General features: G+C 47.3%; 2 protein-coding genes across 2 annotated transcripts; both read right to left on the reverse strand.

Moving 5' to 3' along the window:
- Positions 1 to 565: 565 nt before the first annotated feature.
- LOC308043267 (cytochrome P450 2J2-like) lies at positions 566 to 5,288 on the reverse strand (the record flags this gene model as incomplete). The annotated part of the gene is made up of 9 exons (XM_080349231.1): positions 566 to 741; positions 1,413 to 1,551; positions 1,880 to 2,067; positions 2,315 to 2,450; positions 2,712 to 2,888; positions 3,306 to 3,466; positions 4,047 to 4,196; positions 4,350 to 4,512; positions 5,100 to 5,288. The coding sequence occupies 9 exons, from the start codon at positions 5,286 to 5,288 to the stop codon at positions 566 to 568; spliced, it is 1,479 nt and encodes a 492-aa protein (XP_080205357.1).
- A 5,118-nt stretch (positions 5,289 to 10,406) lies between these two features.
- Positions 10,407 to 16,279, reverse strand: LOC308043266 (cytochrome P450 2J2-like; the record flags this gene model as incomplete). The annotated part of the gene is made up of 9 exons (XM_080349230.1): positions 10,407 to 10,765; positions 11,474 to 11,612; positions 12,125 to 12,312; positions 12,504 to 12,639; positions 13,710 to 13,889; positions 14,318 to 14,478; positions 15,045 to 15,194; positions 15,347 to 15,509; positions 16,091 to 16,279. 9 exons carry the CDS (start codon positions 16,277 to 16,279, stop codon positions 10,614 to 10,616), a joined length of 1,458 nt encoding a protein of 485 aa, XP_080205356.1. The 3' UTR covers positions 10,407 to 10,613.
- Positions 16,280 to 16,709: the final 430 nt, after the last annotated feature.

Genomic DNA, 16,709 nt, shown 5'->3' on the forward strand with positions numbered 1-16,709 from the left:
TACTGGAAATGGCCTGTGGTGGTCTTCACTTTGCAGAATGCTGCATTACAATGATGTTTTTGTAAGGATTTATTGCTGCTCTAGGAAGAGATGTGTTGATTTTTTTTAAATGGATTACATGTCAAGGATAACAAAATCACTAACTGATGGCAATTCATACTTGCATGACTGTTACAAAGCAAATACTGTTAGTGCTCTTCTACAACTCACACCCACAGCCTGAACATTACAGTCTCTGAAGTGTTGCTCCTTGTCCTGCCACTTGGAAGTGTGGCCATTCATCATGAAAGAAGGCTCAAGCCCCTCACTGATTTACAGTACACTACTGCAAGCCTAAAAGTGCCCTGGCAGATCCCAGGCTGATCACTTTTCCCATGTGATACAGAGTGAGAAGTCTGCTCAAAAAAGAAATTATTTTGCAATTGCTTGGAAAGAAAGCAACAAACCTCTCAGCCTTTCCCTGGATCCGCGTAATCATTCCACCAACCCAGGAGAGCAGCCAAGGGCTCATTTTCAGCATCCATGGCAAATGCCTTTCCCTGTGAGGACGGTGGCCAAGGCTTCCCTACCGAGGCACAGCACAGATCTTGTAGGGTTTCGGGGCCAATGTGATGCCCAGCTTGAACTGGAGGCTGAATGTGGTGTCCGGTGGTGTCTGGAAGGTGAATTTCTGGAGCAGAGCCGTGAAGAAGAGGAAGAGCTCGGTGCGGGCCAGCAGCTCACCCAGGCAGGAGCGCTTCCCTGCGGAGACAGTCACCCATGGCTTCCTCAGCCTGCGCTGGCTGCCCGGCTGCTTTTGCTGCCACAACAGCCTCTGCCTTCCCTTAACACCACAGTCCAGGCACGTTATCCCCTTTCCTGGACGAGTTTTGCATCCCACACTGAGCTCAGGAATAATGGCATTAGCGTTACACCACGGGCTGCATCTGAATTGCAGAACTTTTGTGGGCGCGTGTGTTTATCTGTATGTACAGGCACTGAATCCTCCCCTGCTTGGATAAGCTGTGCTGACACGCACGGTCTGGATGTGCCCATGCTGGGAGAAGTGGTTGGTTTGAGCTACGCCAAAGAGAGGGGACAGAGAAGGTGTGTGATGCTTGTATGGGCAAGAGGGGTGGTAAAAGAAATGTCCTTGGGGAAGCTGTTGTCTGGGTCCCCTGTGATTGCAAAAGTGAAGCCTCTAGTGACCCCAGCCATGTGGGAGCAGGATCCTAGGGCAATGCTCTGATTTGGGGACCCTGTTTCTAGGTTCTCTAGCATTTTTACGGAGTGGCCATGGGAGTACTTCTTGAGCAGCACCTCCCAGCAACACCTGCCCTTGCCATCACTGTTTTCCTCTTGTCCTCACTGTGTAGTGGGAATCCCTGTTCCAGTGCAGAAGCACAGAAACACCAAATTCCAGCACTTCTTACCTATGGAAAATGGTATAAAAGCCTCTCTTCTCCAGAACTGACCATCCTTCAGGAAATGCCCGGGGTTAAAAGTGTCAGGAGTTTCCCACTCCTTCTTGTCAAACAACACAGAGGTGAAATTTGTGAGCACACTAGTGCCCTAAGAGGAGAAAATCAAATTGTTAATTCTGCTGCAAATATTTGTGGAACACCCCATGCATCATCAGTTTTTCCTGCCTCTTCTCTGCTCAGAGGCTCAATGATTATGGACCCAGATTTTTCCCCTCATCAGCATCACTTTTATCTGCTCTAGTCTTGGGCCCATTGTTTGGATGGCAAAAATACACGTTCAATAGTAGTGAACTGTGGCCAGGGTGGAGTTGCTCTGTCTCTACTCCTGTCTGCACAGGATGGACCTGGGCCAGTGAAATGTGCCTGGGGAATGGGGAGTCTCTTGCTAAAGTCTCCCTGATCAACAGTGGGGTTACCTTTGGTATGCGGAAGCCATCCACGACTGTGTCCTTCACTGTCATTCTTGGCACGCCGAAAGGACTGATGTTGCCTTTCCTCTGCACTTCGTGGATGACGGCGTTGGTGTAGGGCATGTTGCTCCTGTCATCCAAGGCTGGCTGCCGCCCCTGCCCGATGACCGTGTCGATCTCTGCTTGCACGCGGGCTGGTGGGAAAGAGCAGGGATCAGACAAGGTACAGGGGAAAAGAACAAAACCAAAATCACCTTGGAACAATATGGGGTGGTTCCTGTGAGGGTCCTCCAAAGACTGACATGGGTAACCTGCCTCTGTTAGCACCTCTTTTTTGTGTGAGTACAGGGAGAGTCCCCATTTCTCTCTCACAAAAAGAGGGTCTTACTAAGCGGCGAGGGATAAAATAATGAAAAAGTGCTGATAGTTTACTGATTGTACCTTGGATTTCTGGATACATGGCCATAAACAGCAGAGCCCAGCGGATGGTTGTTGACGTGGTCTCGGTCCCAGCTAAGAACAAGTCAACTGCACATGCCATGAGGTTTTCCTCCTGGAAGGTGCCATCGCCGTTGTCCTTCACAAAGAGATGTGTTAGTGCCACATGAACAGCGAGGGCTGCCCTGACACCAGGCTTAGTCCAAGTCAACCCCAAGGATTTTGGCAGAAGCTGCTGGCCCCCCGCACCTCCATCCTGTTGATGGGTGCCCTGAACCTGATGTCCATCCTAAGCCCATAACTGGCCACAGAGGCAGCTCATATGGGGAATTTGGGCTCATTTCTCATCCCTCTGGATTTCTAAGCCCCGCTACAGAGGGGTTTGCTCTGCGGTGCTGACCTTGGCTATCTCCTGCAGGTAGCAGTCGATGAAGTCCCGGCTCTCCGAGGGGTTCCAGTCCTCCTTGTGCTTGTCAATCCTCTCTTTCACAAAACTTCTCATCAATCTTGAGTTTTTAAAAACGGTTTGGTGGGCTCCAGGTAAGAACTTTATTATGGATGGGAAAGCATTGTACAGCTTTGGAGAGAAAAGGAGAGAGGTAAATTGAATAGAGAATGGAAATAGACCTTCTGATATAAAAACCCGAGGAGCCTACAGGGCCTAGCTGAGTGAATTGCTGGTGTTGGTAGAAATAGCTGATCTCTGGTAGAGGTTGACAAGGGACTGGTATTCCTGTCACTCCAAAGAGACTCATGCACTACCTGGCATTACAGCAGGCAGGTTGGCAGTTAATGGGCAGAGAAGGTGGTGTTGGGTGAGAGAGTGGCATGGACATTGAACAGCTGGAAAAAAAGGTAGAAAGAAATTATGATAATAGCGAATGACAACAAATTTTGGTGCTGAAAATGCTACAGGTATTGAGGTTGACTGCAGAGGAGAAACTATAGCACTGCAAAAGTGCACACTGCTCGTGTTGGTGGCAGGAGTCTGTACCTGGCTCATGACGGCCCCATTGAGGGTAAGGGTTTCATCTATCAGCTGCAGCAATTTTTGGAAGTCCTCATCATGGTAGTCAAAGCGATTGCCAAAAGTGACGGAGCAGATGATGTTTGAAACGGCGTTATTGATTTTAAAGTGAGGGTCGAAAGGATCCCCTGTAGAATGCAAAGAGAATGATCAATTTTGAGTCTTACCAGAAAAGAACAAAGAAACACAGTTGTTAGATATAATCTAGTCAACAAACAGGAGTGAAATGAGTGGCCCCTGATGGGCACCCTCCTGTGTCACTGCATTCCCAGGACTCCTCACCGCCCCAGGATCTGGCCAAGCTTGGCTGGGCAGCCCAATTGTGCAGCAAACATCCCACCCTTGGTCCCACTTCAGTCAGACTGTGGAGAAGTTTGTTTACGCTGGAAAGCCAGGTCTGCAGAAGAGCAGACGTCATGTGAATTCATGGGAAACATTGGTGGTACACACACGGGATATTCTGGAGATCTCTAAGAGAGCAGCAGGCTGAAGCTGGGCTACAATTAATGCTTTGGGGTTACCCAGCTGCACTCACCCATCAGTCTGAAGGAAAATCACCTGTAAAAGGGAGTTGGGGTGCTGGCAGGGTGCTAGCATCTTCTCCAAGGTGAGGCATTTCTCAGCATGCAATGACTCATGAGTGAAATTTTAAGGGGTCATACTGGTTTCTTCCTTCATCACAACTTATGAGGGCGGTTTTGCACTTACCCTGCTCATCCCCAAACGCATCCACGAGGTACCGGCACTCCTCCTGGATGCGCTCCTCCAGGCTCCTCTTCCCCAAGCCGAAGTTTCGCAGGGTGGACAAGGTGAATCTCCTCTGCTGCTTCCACAAGTGCCCATTGGAAGCCAGCAGTCCTGACAGTAACACAACACTGTGAGCCAAGACAGATCCCTCCACCAAGGGGGAAAAAGCTCCAGGGCTCTAACTTATGTGCAGCTGTGTTGGACCTCTGCTGAGTCAGCACTTGGATTTTGTGGCTGAGATCTGTGTCCTGAGGGAGAACTCACCCCTGTTGCTGAAGAGCTCCCCAGCAAGAGGCATTTCAGGGCGATCCAGGAAGTTTTCCCCTTGGTTTACAAGAACTTCCCTAAGCATCCGCAGCCCACTAACGATGACATATGATTCACTGCCCATCTCCGCGCCGAAGATGTCACCATATTTTTCAATAAGCTGGGAGGGTGAACACAAAATTACAAGGAGCTGCATTTGCAATCAGTGTGCCTCTCAGGACAGGGATGGCCTGGCAGGACATACAAGTGGAAATAAAGGAAGCTGAGAGCAGGAGGGGAGACAGGGTGTTTGCACAAATGTCTCCTTCTCTGTGTGGTCTTTTTTCCTTTCCTCCTTTCCCAAATCACAGATGGGGAGTTGAAGATTATTTGCCATAAATCACACAAAACTCTGCCAGTTTGATCTTTCAGTCCTGTGTTTTTCCAGCTTTTGTTTCACTCCCTTCCCAAAAATCCTTCCAGTGCCCAGTGAGACCTATGGAGCTCCTACAGCTGTGACAGCACCCGTGGCATCAGGACTTGCCCTTTGCCCAAGGGATTGCTCCACAACTGTCCCCTTCTTCATGCCTGGGCAAACTTCATCCGCATTGCTGCCGACTGAGGGCAAATGTCCTGCCCTCCCAGGGGTGAGCTCCTGCGAGTCCTCCTGGGCAACGGGGTTCAGGTTAACGCCCTCCCCACACTGCAAAGGTGGCAGAGACACAACCCCGTCCCTCCCCTTCCCTATAGTACCCACCACCCCCTTACCTTCTGTACTGTCATCAAGGGATTGTTGAAGTTCATCAGGTACATGTGCCCCACGATGGGGAGATAGAAGGGGTGCGGAGGGAAGTCCTTGGGCTTTCTGTGCTTCATGTAGTCGGCAACGAGCAGGAAAACAACAAGGAAGATGAGGAGCACCTGGATGGAGATGCTCTCCCAGAGGAAACGCAGCATGGCTGGATGGTGGGGCTCTGCAGGGACGTGTCCTGCGGCTGGTCAGGGCAGACTGAGCTCGCGAGACACCACAGAACCCCAGGGGTAGGAGCAAATGAGCAACGTGCTGGCACAGCTGTGGGCACAGACACAAGACAGTATGGAGTGGCTTTTGCTGACCTGGTCTGGAATCTGCGTCCAGAATCCTGCGTTGCCAGGTTGGAGTAAGGACAGTTTGATTAAACCTCTTCCAGATAAAAGTCAAGCCTTTCCTCTGATCTCTTTAAAAAAAACACACAACAAGATACCTTACACTCTTGTTTCCACCTCCCAGCGCTGCTTTAGAAAACCCCAGGGAATCACGTCCTTGTGTAAAGGACAGAAAGGAGCTTTTTGGGGCCGGGATTAAAAACCTTCTGGCAGCCTCACTGTGCCGTTCCCACGAGCCCACAGCTCTCCACAAGCCCCGCTCTCTCCTCCCTGTGTTTCTCTCACCGCCCGTGTCCCAGCGTTGCCTTCTCTGTGCGGGGGAGGTTCCAGCTGCTCCAAGCGCCTCTCACTTTCCTCGTTTGAAAAACTGTTCGCTGGGACAAAGAGTCATTGAATAAGTCGAAGGTCAGCAGAGACATCAGAGAGAATGTTGCACAAATCTTTCACAACCCACCTGACTCAAGACTTTCAGTTTCGGTGCATCCGGTTTGTGTAGGGAGGAAGTAAACAGCCGTCCAGGGTCTGCAGCCGTTTCCAAGCACCGTCATTTCCTGGTCTGTGCAGACAAGTGCACGCAGAGCAACCTGCTCCTGCCTCTTCTACACCACACAACACATTCAGCAGCCCTGGTCTAAGTTTTATCCTCCTGGATGTAGCAATGATTATTCTTTGGTGTTTCTCATGCAGGCTGAGTACAGTAGCCACTAAAGGGTGCTGAATTTTGCATTAAAAAAAAAAAAAAAATCCCTTTTTTAATTAAGTTGGTAGTATTTATTAGTTCTATCATATTTGAGGACTTGCCCAAGAAGTCTTAACTTAGTACTTTTACTTGTGTAATTGGTCAGGTAACTAAACCACTGGTTAATTGACTTTTGACCTCCAGGGTCTTGCCAGAACAATGTATGGTACTCTTCCTAAAGGGCATAACTTCATTGCTGTAAACAGGTATAAACATTCAGCATGTCAGCAAATGACAAAGGCCTTCACATCCTTGTGTTCCTCGCTGTAGCAAGCTCAAGCATGCACAAAAATTCCTCCTGCCCCGGAGGTAGTGTCTTAATTCAGCTGTCAGGATAGAAATTTCCTGTGACATAGGTATAACTTCCAGTCTCCAGGAGTTTGTGCGTCATTACATACTGTAGTCAAACAACTGATGATTTAATGCTGGGAATCTGGTATCTTCATTTATTTGTGTATTTGTTGATGTTTAACCATTTGATTTTGTTTCAGAGATGTTGCTTGTTTGATGCAGCTTGGCTAAATCGCATTAAGGATGATGTTGGTGACAACTGGAGAATAAAGGTATTCTAAACAAGAATTGGTAGAAGTCTGTGGGGTTGGATATTGTCTGTCCTGAGAATATCTTGCAGTCCAAAACCTATAGAATTAAGCTCAGACTTCTTAGGTTCTCTTAAAGGAACGTGAACTGTCTGTTGAAGGTTTAAGTGCCTTCCAGCATTGCTGCATGAGGATTTTCTCTTGTGGTATTTCTCTTCCCCTGTCATTACAAGCTCCTCTGATAGAGCTGCTATGTGAACATATTATTATAGATTATTTTATTTCAGCCAAATTAGGAATTTTAATAAAAGCCTATAACCTTATCTTTCATGTGCAACCATTAGTCCAGTAATCTAAAGAAGATTCTGCAAGGAATTATGGACTACTCTCATGAGGTAAGGAAAAAGCAGCATTTTGTTGTTGTTGTTGTTCTGATCATTAAACATTATGATTATTGTCCTCCTTAGCCTAGGTGTGGTTATTTTTTCTCTTGGCAAAGTAATTTACTTTAAGGATTTTTTTGTTGGCAGGAAGTATATGATAATTACCTGGTTAAGTGGGAGGCCTGAGTGAACATAAAATTAATTTGAGTAAGTGTATTTTAGATAAGACTCTTGGAGTATAATCTGGAAACCATGTCTGTGTCATTGCCCAGGTTAATATTATAAGGCCTGAGGTGCAGAATCCTGTTGACTCGTGTGTGCACATTTTTATTTGCTCTTCTGTAGTGAAGTTTTAATCCTTTTCTACACAACAGCTTTCGCAACTCTAGTCTAGGTTTGATGGTACTTGGAAGCTGGGAGATAAGTTACAAATCCCCTGGACGTAGTAAAAATTATAGTTCGTTCTCTCTCATGCAGGGTGAGTACAGTAGCCATTAAAGGGTGCTGAATTTTGAGTTTAAAAAAAAATGCCGAATTCTGCATTGTGCTTGATTAGAGTGTTTTAAAGGGTATGATATAGAAAAACTTGCCAGATCATCTTCTGGCTTCCTGGTCTCACTTGGGATTAGTTGTTATAGCAGGTGCTGAGCCCTTCTGTATTGCCAGGACTGGGGCTCCCTGGCCAGCCCAGAAGTAGAACTTCCAAGGCTTCCAAGGAGCTTTCTGAAGACTTGGGGAGCAACTGAATTTGGAAGCATTTCATTTTTTTTATGTTGGTAGAATTAATTAGTTCTTCATATTTGTGGTCTGGCCCAACAACTTTTAATGCACTAGTTTTGCTTTCTCTTGCATAAGTGGTCAGTTTACTACCAGTTAATTGACTTTCAAAACTTGTGGGTTTGCCACAACAATCCTTTGGAACTCTTACTAAAGCGCACAGTTTCATTGCACTAATTAATTGATAGGTGTTTTGCATATATTTTTGTAATGCTGTCTATTTTAGTCTAAATGTGAACTGAATCAGAGAAAATTCTGGGGTTCCAAGTATGGGAAAGGTCTTTGGCTGCAGTGGATTGAGCGCCCCTTCCCCAAACACACATTTGCACTGAGGGCTGGAGACAGACATTGGGCAGGGTCTTTGCTGGCTCAAGAGAGGCTCAGTGTGTGACATCTGGCTTCCATGTATGAAGCCCTCTAACAGATGAGTTAAAGACATCTGTGTTGTCTAGGCCTGGTTGATTCATGGTAGTGCTCTGTATAAAAAGAGCGTTACCTGTTTTGAAGCAGCTTTGTAGGAACAGTTTCTTCTGGATCTTTGTGCAAATGGTATGTTGTGCTACTCAGGCCATTAAGATGAACTCTGTCAGGAGTCACTACAAATTCTTTTTCACAGAACACATAGAAGATCAAGACCCTTGAGGAGTCTGTTCAATATGTTTTCCTGGCTGATATTCGAGAGGTGAGTAATAATTCACAGCCTCATTCTGTCAGTTGAGAATGCAAATACCCATGTATTGGTCTTTGTGAATTGCTTCATCCACACAAAGTTAACAGTGGAATTGGTAGTCGGCTTTAAAGCTTAGATTTCAATTGACTACATTGTCTCTAAAGCTATAAATGCCCTTTTGGGAGAAATGAATCCATAAGCCTCTTGTTTGTTGACTAAACAAACCTTCTTTCTGTAGAAGGTCTAGAAATAAAACTGTAATTCCTGAGCAAGAAGTAAAGCCTTTAATTGTTGACAAACTTACTGTGTACGTCTTTGTATCGGAGACAGGTTAATGTTCCTATCGTGTGCTTAATGGCAGTGACACAAAGAAGTGGGTTAGCTATTGAACTAAGTAAGTGAAGTCCTGTTCTTTGGCTCACTCTATTTTGAACTGATTAGGGGGTAGCAATTGCTTCAATAGAGAGGAGATTCATCCAATAAGATATTACTGTTAACGTGGCTAATGTGAGGAGGAGTGGGCCAAAAATACCATCATCTTATTCTAGATTTGTTTAAATACTTCAGCAACCATGAGGTGTTGTTTTATTATTATTATAAATAATATATTTTGATATATTGAATGGATGCAAGGCCATGGTGGTAAATACAACTGGTGCTCAGTAGACTGTGAATTTACAGATATTTAATCTCTAAATCAACCTCATTTTCCGGTGGCTTCTTTCTGTAGCTCATGAACAAGGAAATAATGGGTCCTTCCACACGTGAACCCACAAGGACAACACCTCCTGGACTAGTAGATTAATCACTGCTTTGTTTTTTACAGCTGTTTGACTGAGAGACTTGCAAATTATGATCGTGAGGAAACTGTTTCTTAATATTGCATACTCTAAGTTACATCTGATATTTAATCTAATTTTGTCACTGTGATATGTTTAAGGGATTTTAAAACTGTGTTTATTTGAAGCTCTAATATTGACTAACACTTCTCAGATAAACTATTTCACTAGTAAGGTCTCTGTCTTCCTTGGTGTTTTCCAAGAGTAAAAGAAAGGTAGGTTTTCTGTAGGATTCAGGAAAATATAACCCAAAAAGCATACTGTCCCTGTTTAAATAGCAGTTAACTAACACATGCTACATGCTATTATGTTTGACAGGATGTTAAAATTAACAAAACCAGCTTTCACTAGAAAGCCTTTAAAGGTTCTATTGTCTTAATCCTTTTCCATTTTATGGCTGTTAATGACACTTATTACTTTTATAGCTACAAGTACAGATGATTTATTGAGGGGTCTGTCAGAGTGGAGAGCACTGTGCTCCATGAGGGTGTCACCGTGTTGTTGCTGTGACACATGTGGACCCAGCCACAGACTTTGATGGTTTCCCTGCTAGTTTGCTTGTCCTGTCAGGATCAGTGATGTTCATCAGTTCTGTAGGAACTGCCTTTGCTGTTACAGTGCCAGCCTCTCTGCTACCGGAGAGCAATGCCGCAGGGACATGGGTCGGGTGCTGTGCGGCTGCCTCTGCCCCGGTGGGCTCACAGCCCCCTGCCAAAAACATGAGGCAGGGCTGAAGGCTGCAATCAGTGCTGGAAATGGCCTTTGTTGGTCTCTACCTTGCACAAGATCTCATGACAAAAGAGTTTTGGTAAGGATTTATTGATCCACAAGAATAAGATGTATTTGAGTGACTTTTTAAATGGATTACTAGTCAAGGATAACAAAGACCAGTTAGCAATGAGTACTTGCATGAATGTTTTAAAGCAAAGGCTTGTAGTGCTCTTCCACAACTCACAGCCACAGCCTGAACACTGCAGTCTGTGAAGTGTTGCTCCTTCTCCTGCCACTGGGAAGCGTGGCCATCCATCATGAAAGCAGGAAAGGCCCAAACTCCCAGCTACCTGGAGATGGTTGGTTCTTACCACCACCCAGGGGAGCAGCCGAGGGCTCATTTTCAGCATCCCCGACAAAGGATTTTCCCTGTGAGGACGGTGGCCAAGGCTCCCTACCGAGGCACAGCACAGATCTTCTAGGGTTTCGGGCCCAGTGTGATGCCCAGCTTGAACTCGAGGCTGAGTGTGGTGTCCGGTGGCGCCTGGAAGGTGAATTTCTGGAGCAGAGCCGTGAAGAAGAGGAAGAGCTCGGTGCGGGCCAGCAGCTCACCCGGGCAGGAGCGCTTCCCTGCGGAGACAGTCACCCATGGCTTCCTCAGCCTGCGCTGGCTGCCCGGCTGCTTTTGCTGCCACAACAGCCTCTGCCTTCCCTTAGCAGCACAGCCCAGGCAAGTTACTCCCTTTCCAGGATGACTTTTGCATCCAAACTGAGCTCCCCAATAACAGTATTAGCATTACAGAATGGGCTGCATTCCCAGTTACACAACTTTTGAGGGCACATGTGTGTAACCGTATGTACAGGCACTGAATCCTCCCCTGCTTAGATAAGCTGTGCTTGACACGCACAGACTGGATGTGCCTATGCTGGGAGAAGGGGTTGGTTTGAGCTACGCCAAAGAGAGGGGACAGAGAAGGTGTGTGATGCTGGCATAAGAAAGAGGGGTGGGAAAAGGAATGTCTTTGAGGAAGCTGTTGTCTGGGTCCCCTGTGATGGCAACAGTGAGGCCTCTAGTGACCCCAGCCATGTGGGAGCAGGATCCCAGATCAATGCTCTGCTTGGTGAAGGTGTTTCTAGGTCACTGGCATCTTATGGCCTGTTATTCATCCTCACCTCTCTTCTCTGCAGGTGAAGAGAGACAAGAAAGTGGTCAGAGTGTCACTGTGTTGCTTTGGAGTGGCCTTGTGAACACTGCTTGAGCAGCACCTCCCAGGGTGCAGTGGGGAAACCCTGTCCCAGTGCATAAGCACAGAAGCACCAACTTCCAGCAAATCTTACCTATGGAAAATGGTATAAAGGACTCTCTTTTCCAGAACTGACCATCCTTCAGGAAATGCCCGGGGTTGAAAGTGTCAGGAGTTTCCCACTCATTCTTGTCAAACATCAGAGAGGTTAAATTTGTCATCAAAGCAGTGCCCTAAGAGGATAAAAAGAAAAGTAAATTGCACATTCTGTGTTACTGAGAGCAGGAGACACATCTTTATCTTAATTTTTATCTTCCAGTCTCCTATCCATGAAGAACATCTGTAGTCAAATTCTGCTGTAATTATTTGTCCAGTACAACCAGCAAAGTCAGATTTCGTACTTCTTGTGTGCTCAGATGTGCAATGTTTAAAGAATCACATTTTTTCCTCTTCAGCATCACTTTTATCTGCTCTAGTCTTGGGCCCAAGTTCCTGTAAAAGCTGTGATCTGTGCCTCAACGGTGTGTGCAGTGTGGGCGTCATGCCACATGTCTCTGCACCACTCAGTGTGCTGGAGAACATTGTTTGGATGGCAAAAATACATGTTCAACAGGAGTGAACTGTGGTCGGGACAGAGTTGCTCTGTCTCTACTCCTGTCTGCACAGGATGGACCTGGGATGGTGAAACATTCCTGGGGAATGGGGAGTCTCTTGCTAAAGTCTCATCGCTCAGCAGTGGGGTTACCTTTGGTATGCGGAAGCCATCCACGACTGTGTCCTTCACTGTCATTCTTGGCACGCCGAAAGGACTGATGTTGCCTTTCCTCTGCACTTCGTGGATGACGGCGTTGGTGTAGGGCATGTTGCTCCTGTCGTCCAGGGCTGGCTGCCGCCCCTGCCCGATGACCGTGTCGATCTCTGCTTGCACGCGGGCTGGTGGGAAAGAGCAGGGATCAGACAAGGTACAAAGTGGGGCAGTTGCTGTGAGGTTCTCTCAAGGACTGGCCTGGGACACCTGGACTGTGCAGAGAGATTCCCAATTTCTCTCCCTCAGAAATGAAATTTTTCTACAAAGTTCTGAGGGTTAAAAGCAAAGAGAAGTGTTGATCTTTTGCTGATTTTACCTTGAATTTCTGGATATGTTGCCATATACAGCAATGCCCAGCGGATCGTTGTTGAAGTGGTCTCGGTTCCAGCAAACAGCAAGTCGAGTGCACATGACACAAGGTTTTCCTCCTGGAAGGTGCCGGTGCCATTGTCCTTCAGAAAAAGATGTGTTAGTGCTGCACAAACAGCGTGGGCTGCCTGGACACCAGTCATAGTCTAAGTCAATCCCACTGATTTCATCAGAAGCTTCTGGCCCCCTGCATCCGGATGAGGGGATTGAGTGCACCTTTAGTATGTTTGCAGAAAACACCAAATTGGGTGGGAGTGTTGATCTGCTGGAGGGTAGGAAGGCCATACAGAGGTATCTGGACCAGCTGGATTGTTGGTGTGAGGCCAATTGTATTAAGTTTAACAAGGCCAAGTGCTGGGTCCTGCACTTGGTTCACAACAACCCCAGGCAGCGCTACAGGCTCGGGGAAGAGTTGCCAAAAAGGCCACCAGCATCCTGGCTGTATTGGGAATAGTGTGGCCAGCAGGACTAGAGAAGTGATTGTGCCACTGTAGTCTACACTGGTGAGGCTGCACCATGAATCCTGTGTTCACTTTTGGGCCCCTCAACATAAGAAAGACATTGAAGTACTAGAGAGAGTGCAGAGGAGGCAATGAAGCAGGTGAGGGGCTGGAGCACAAGTCTGATGAGGATCGGTTGAGGGAACTGGGGCTGTTCAGCTTGGAGGAAAGAAGGCTGAGGGGAGACCTTATCGCTGTGTACAACTGCTTGAAAGGAGGTTGTAGCGTGTAGCGTACTTCTGCCAAGTAGCAAGAGAAAGGACAAGAGGAAATGGCCACAAGTTGTGCCAGGGGAGGTTTAGATTGGATATGAGGAAAAAATTCTTCACATTATGCGTGGTCAGGCATTGGAACAGGCTGCCAAGGGAAGAGCCATCATCCCTGGAGTTGTTTAAAAGTCTATTACATGAGGTTCTTAGGGACATGGTTTAGTACTAGAGATAGGTTAGGTTATGGTTGGATTCCATGATCTTGAGAGAGTCTTCCAATCAAAAAGATTCTATGATTCTATGATCTCCAACCTTTAGATGGCTGCCCTGAACCTAAGCTCATAACTGGCCACAGAAGCAGCTCAGATGGAGAATTTGGGCTCATTTCTCATCCCTCTGGATTTCTAAGCCCCGCTGCAGAGGGGTTTGCTCTGCGGTGCTGACCTTGGCTATCATCTCCTGCAGGTAGCAGTCGATGAAGTCCCGGCTCTCCGAGGGGTTCCAGTCCTCCTTGTGCTTGTCGATCCTCTCTTTCACAAAATTTCTCATCAACCTTGAGTTTTTAAAAATGGTTTGGTGGGCTCCAGGTAAGAACTTTATTATGGATAGGAAAGCATTGTACAGCTTTGGAGAGAAAAGGAGAGAGGTAAATTAAATAGAGAATGGAAACAGACCTTCTGATATCCAAACCCGAGGAGCCTACAGGGCCTAGCTGAGTGAATTGCTGGTGTTGGTGGAAAGAGCTGAGCTCCAGGAGAGCCTGACAAGGGATTGGTATTCCTGTCACAGAGAGACTCATGCACTACCTGGCATTACAGCAGGCAGGCTGGCAGTTAATGGGCAGGAAAGGGGATGTTGGGTGAGATGACAAGAGCATTGCAGAGCTGGAAAAAAAGCAGAAAATAATTATGGACAAATCGACATTGTGCAAAGCATATGCACGGACAAGAAAGTTTGGTGATGAAAACTCTACAGATTTTGATGTTAACTCCAGGGAAGAAACTATGGCACTGAAAAACTGCACTGTCCATGTTGGTGGCAGGAGGCTGTACCTGGCTCATGATGGCCCCATGGAGGCCAACTGTCTCGTCTAGCAGCTGCAGCAATTTTTGAAATTCCTCATCATGGTAGTCAAAGCGATTGCCAAAAGTGATGGAGCAGATGATGTTTGAAATGGCGTTATTCATTTTCAAGTGAGGGTCAAAAGGACTCCCTGCAGAAGGCAAAGGGAATGATCAATTTTCTTCAAGTCTTAGCAGAAAAGAACAAGAAACTCTTCAACAAATAGGAGTGAAATGAATGGCCCCTGATGGGCACCCTCCTGTGTCACTGCATTCCCAGGACTCCTCACCACCCCAGGATCTGACCAAGCTTGGCTGGGCAGCCCCATTGTGCAGCAAACATCCCACCCTTGGTCCCACTTCAGTCAGACTGTGGAGAAGTTTGTTTATGTTGGAAAGCCAGGTCTGCAGAAGAGCAGATATCATGTGAATTCATTGGAAACATTGGTGCTTACACACACGGGATGTTCTGGAGATCTCTAAGAGAGCAGCATGCTGAAGGTGGGCTATGAATAATGCTTTGGGGGTTATCCAGCTGCCTTTACCTGTCAGTCTGAAGAATAATGACCTGTAGAATGGAGCTGGGATGCTGGCAGAGTTCTAGCACCGCTTGCAAGGTGAGCTATTTCTCAGCTTGCAGTGACCCATTAGTGATAGTATAACGGGCCATACTGGTTTCTTCCTTCATCACAACTTATGAGGGTGGTTTTGCACTTACCCTGCTCATCCCCAAACGCATCCACGAGGTACCGGCACTCCTCCTGGATGCGCTCCTCCAGGCTCCTCTTCCCCAAGCCGAGGTTTCGCAGGGTGGACAACGTGAACCTCCTCTGCTGCTTCCACAAGTGCCCATTGGAAGACAGCACTCCTGCCAGAAACATGGCAATGTGAGCCAAGGCAGATCCCTCCACCCAGGAGAAAAAGCTCCAGGGCTCTGTTTTATGTCCAGCCGTGTTGGGCCTCTGCTGGATCAGTACTTTGATTTTATGGCTGAGATCTGTGTCCTGAGGGAGAACTCACCCCTGTTGCCGAAGGCCTCTCGAGCAAGAGGCAATTCAGGGCGATCCAGGAAGTTTTCCCCTTGGTTTACAAGAACTTCCTTAATCATCCGCAGCCCATTAACACACACAAAGGATGAGGTGCCCATGTCCATGCCGAAAATGTCCCCATATTTTTCAGTAAGCTGGGAGGGGAACAAATAAATAGTAGTAGCTGGATTTCCTTTGACTCTGTACATCAGGATAGGGATGGTCTGGCTGGGGACTCAAGCGAAAATAAGGGAAGCTGAGAGCAGGAGCAGATACAGGGTGTTTGTACAAGTGTCTGCTTCTCTGTATATGGTCTTTTTTCTCCCCTCTTTTCCCAAATCACTGTTCAGGAGTTAGTGTGCATTGGCCATAAATCACACAAAACTCTCCCTGTTTGATTTTTCAGTCCTGTGTTTTTGTTGCTTTTGTTTCCCTTCCCAAATACCTTTCCAGTGCCCACTCAGACCTATGGGGCTCCTACAGCTGTGACAGCACCCGTGGTGTCAGCCCTGGCCCTTTGCCCAAAAGATTGCTCCACAATCGTCGTCTTCTTCATGCCCAGTCAAATTTCATCCACGTTATTGCCAACTGAGGGTAAAGGTCCTGCCTGCTTCAGGGTGAGCTCCTGCGAGTCCTCCTGGGCCATGGGGTTTGGGTTAAACCCCTCCCCACACTGCAAATGTGGCAAAGTCACAGCCCCTTCCATCCCCTTGACATAGTGCCCCCAGCCACTTACCTTCTTTACTGTCATCAAGGGATTGCCTAAGTTCATGCGGTACATGTGCCCCACGATGGGGAGACAGAAGGGGTGCGGAGGGAAGTCCTTGGGCTTTCTGTGTTTCATGTAGTCGGCAACGAGTAGGAAAACAACAAGGAAGACGAGGAGCACCTGGATGGAGATGCTCTCCCAGAGGAAACGCAGCATGGCTGGATGGTGGGGCTCTGCAGGGACATGTCCTGCGGCAGGTCAGGGCAGGCTGAGCTCGCGAGACACCACAGAACCCCAGGGGTAGGGGCAAATGAGCAACGTGCTGGCACAGCTGTGGGCACAGACACAAGACAGCATGGAGTGGCTTTTGCTGACCTGGTCCGGAATCTGTGTTCAGAATCCTGTTTTGCTAGGTTGGAGTAAGGACAGTTTGATTAAACCTCTTCCAGATAAAAGTCAAGCCTTTCCTCTGATCTCTTTAAAAAAAACACACAACAAGATACCTTACACTCTTGTTTCCACCTCCCAGCGCTGCTTTAGAAAGCCCCAGGGAATCACGTCCTTGTGTGAAGGACAGAAAGGAGCTTTTTGGGGCTGGGATTAAAAACCTTCTGGCAGCCTCGCTGTGCCGTTCCCACGAGCCCAC

This window comes from Nesoenas mayeri, assembly GCF_963082525.1.
Source record: "Nesoenas mayeri genome assembly, chromosome: 8".
NCBI lineage: Eukaryota > Metazoa > Chordata > Aves > Columbiformes > Columbidae > Nesoenas > Nesoenas mayeri.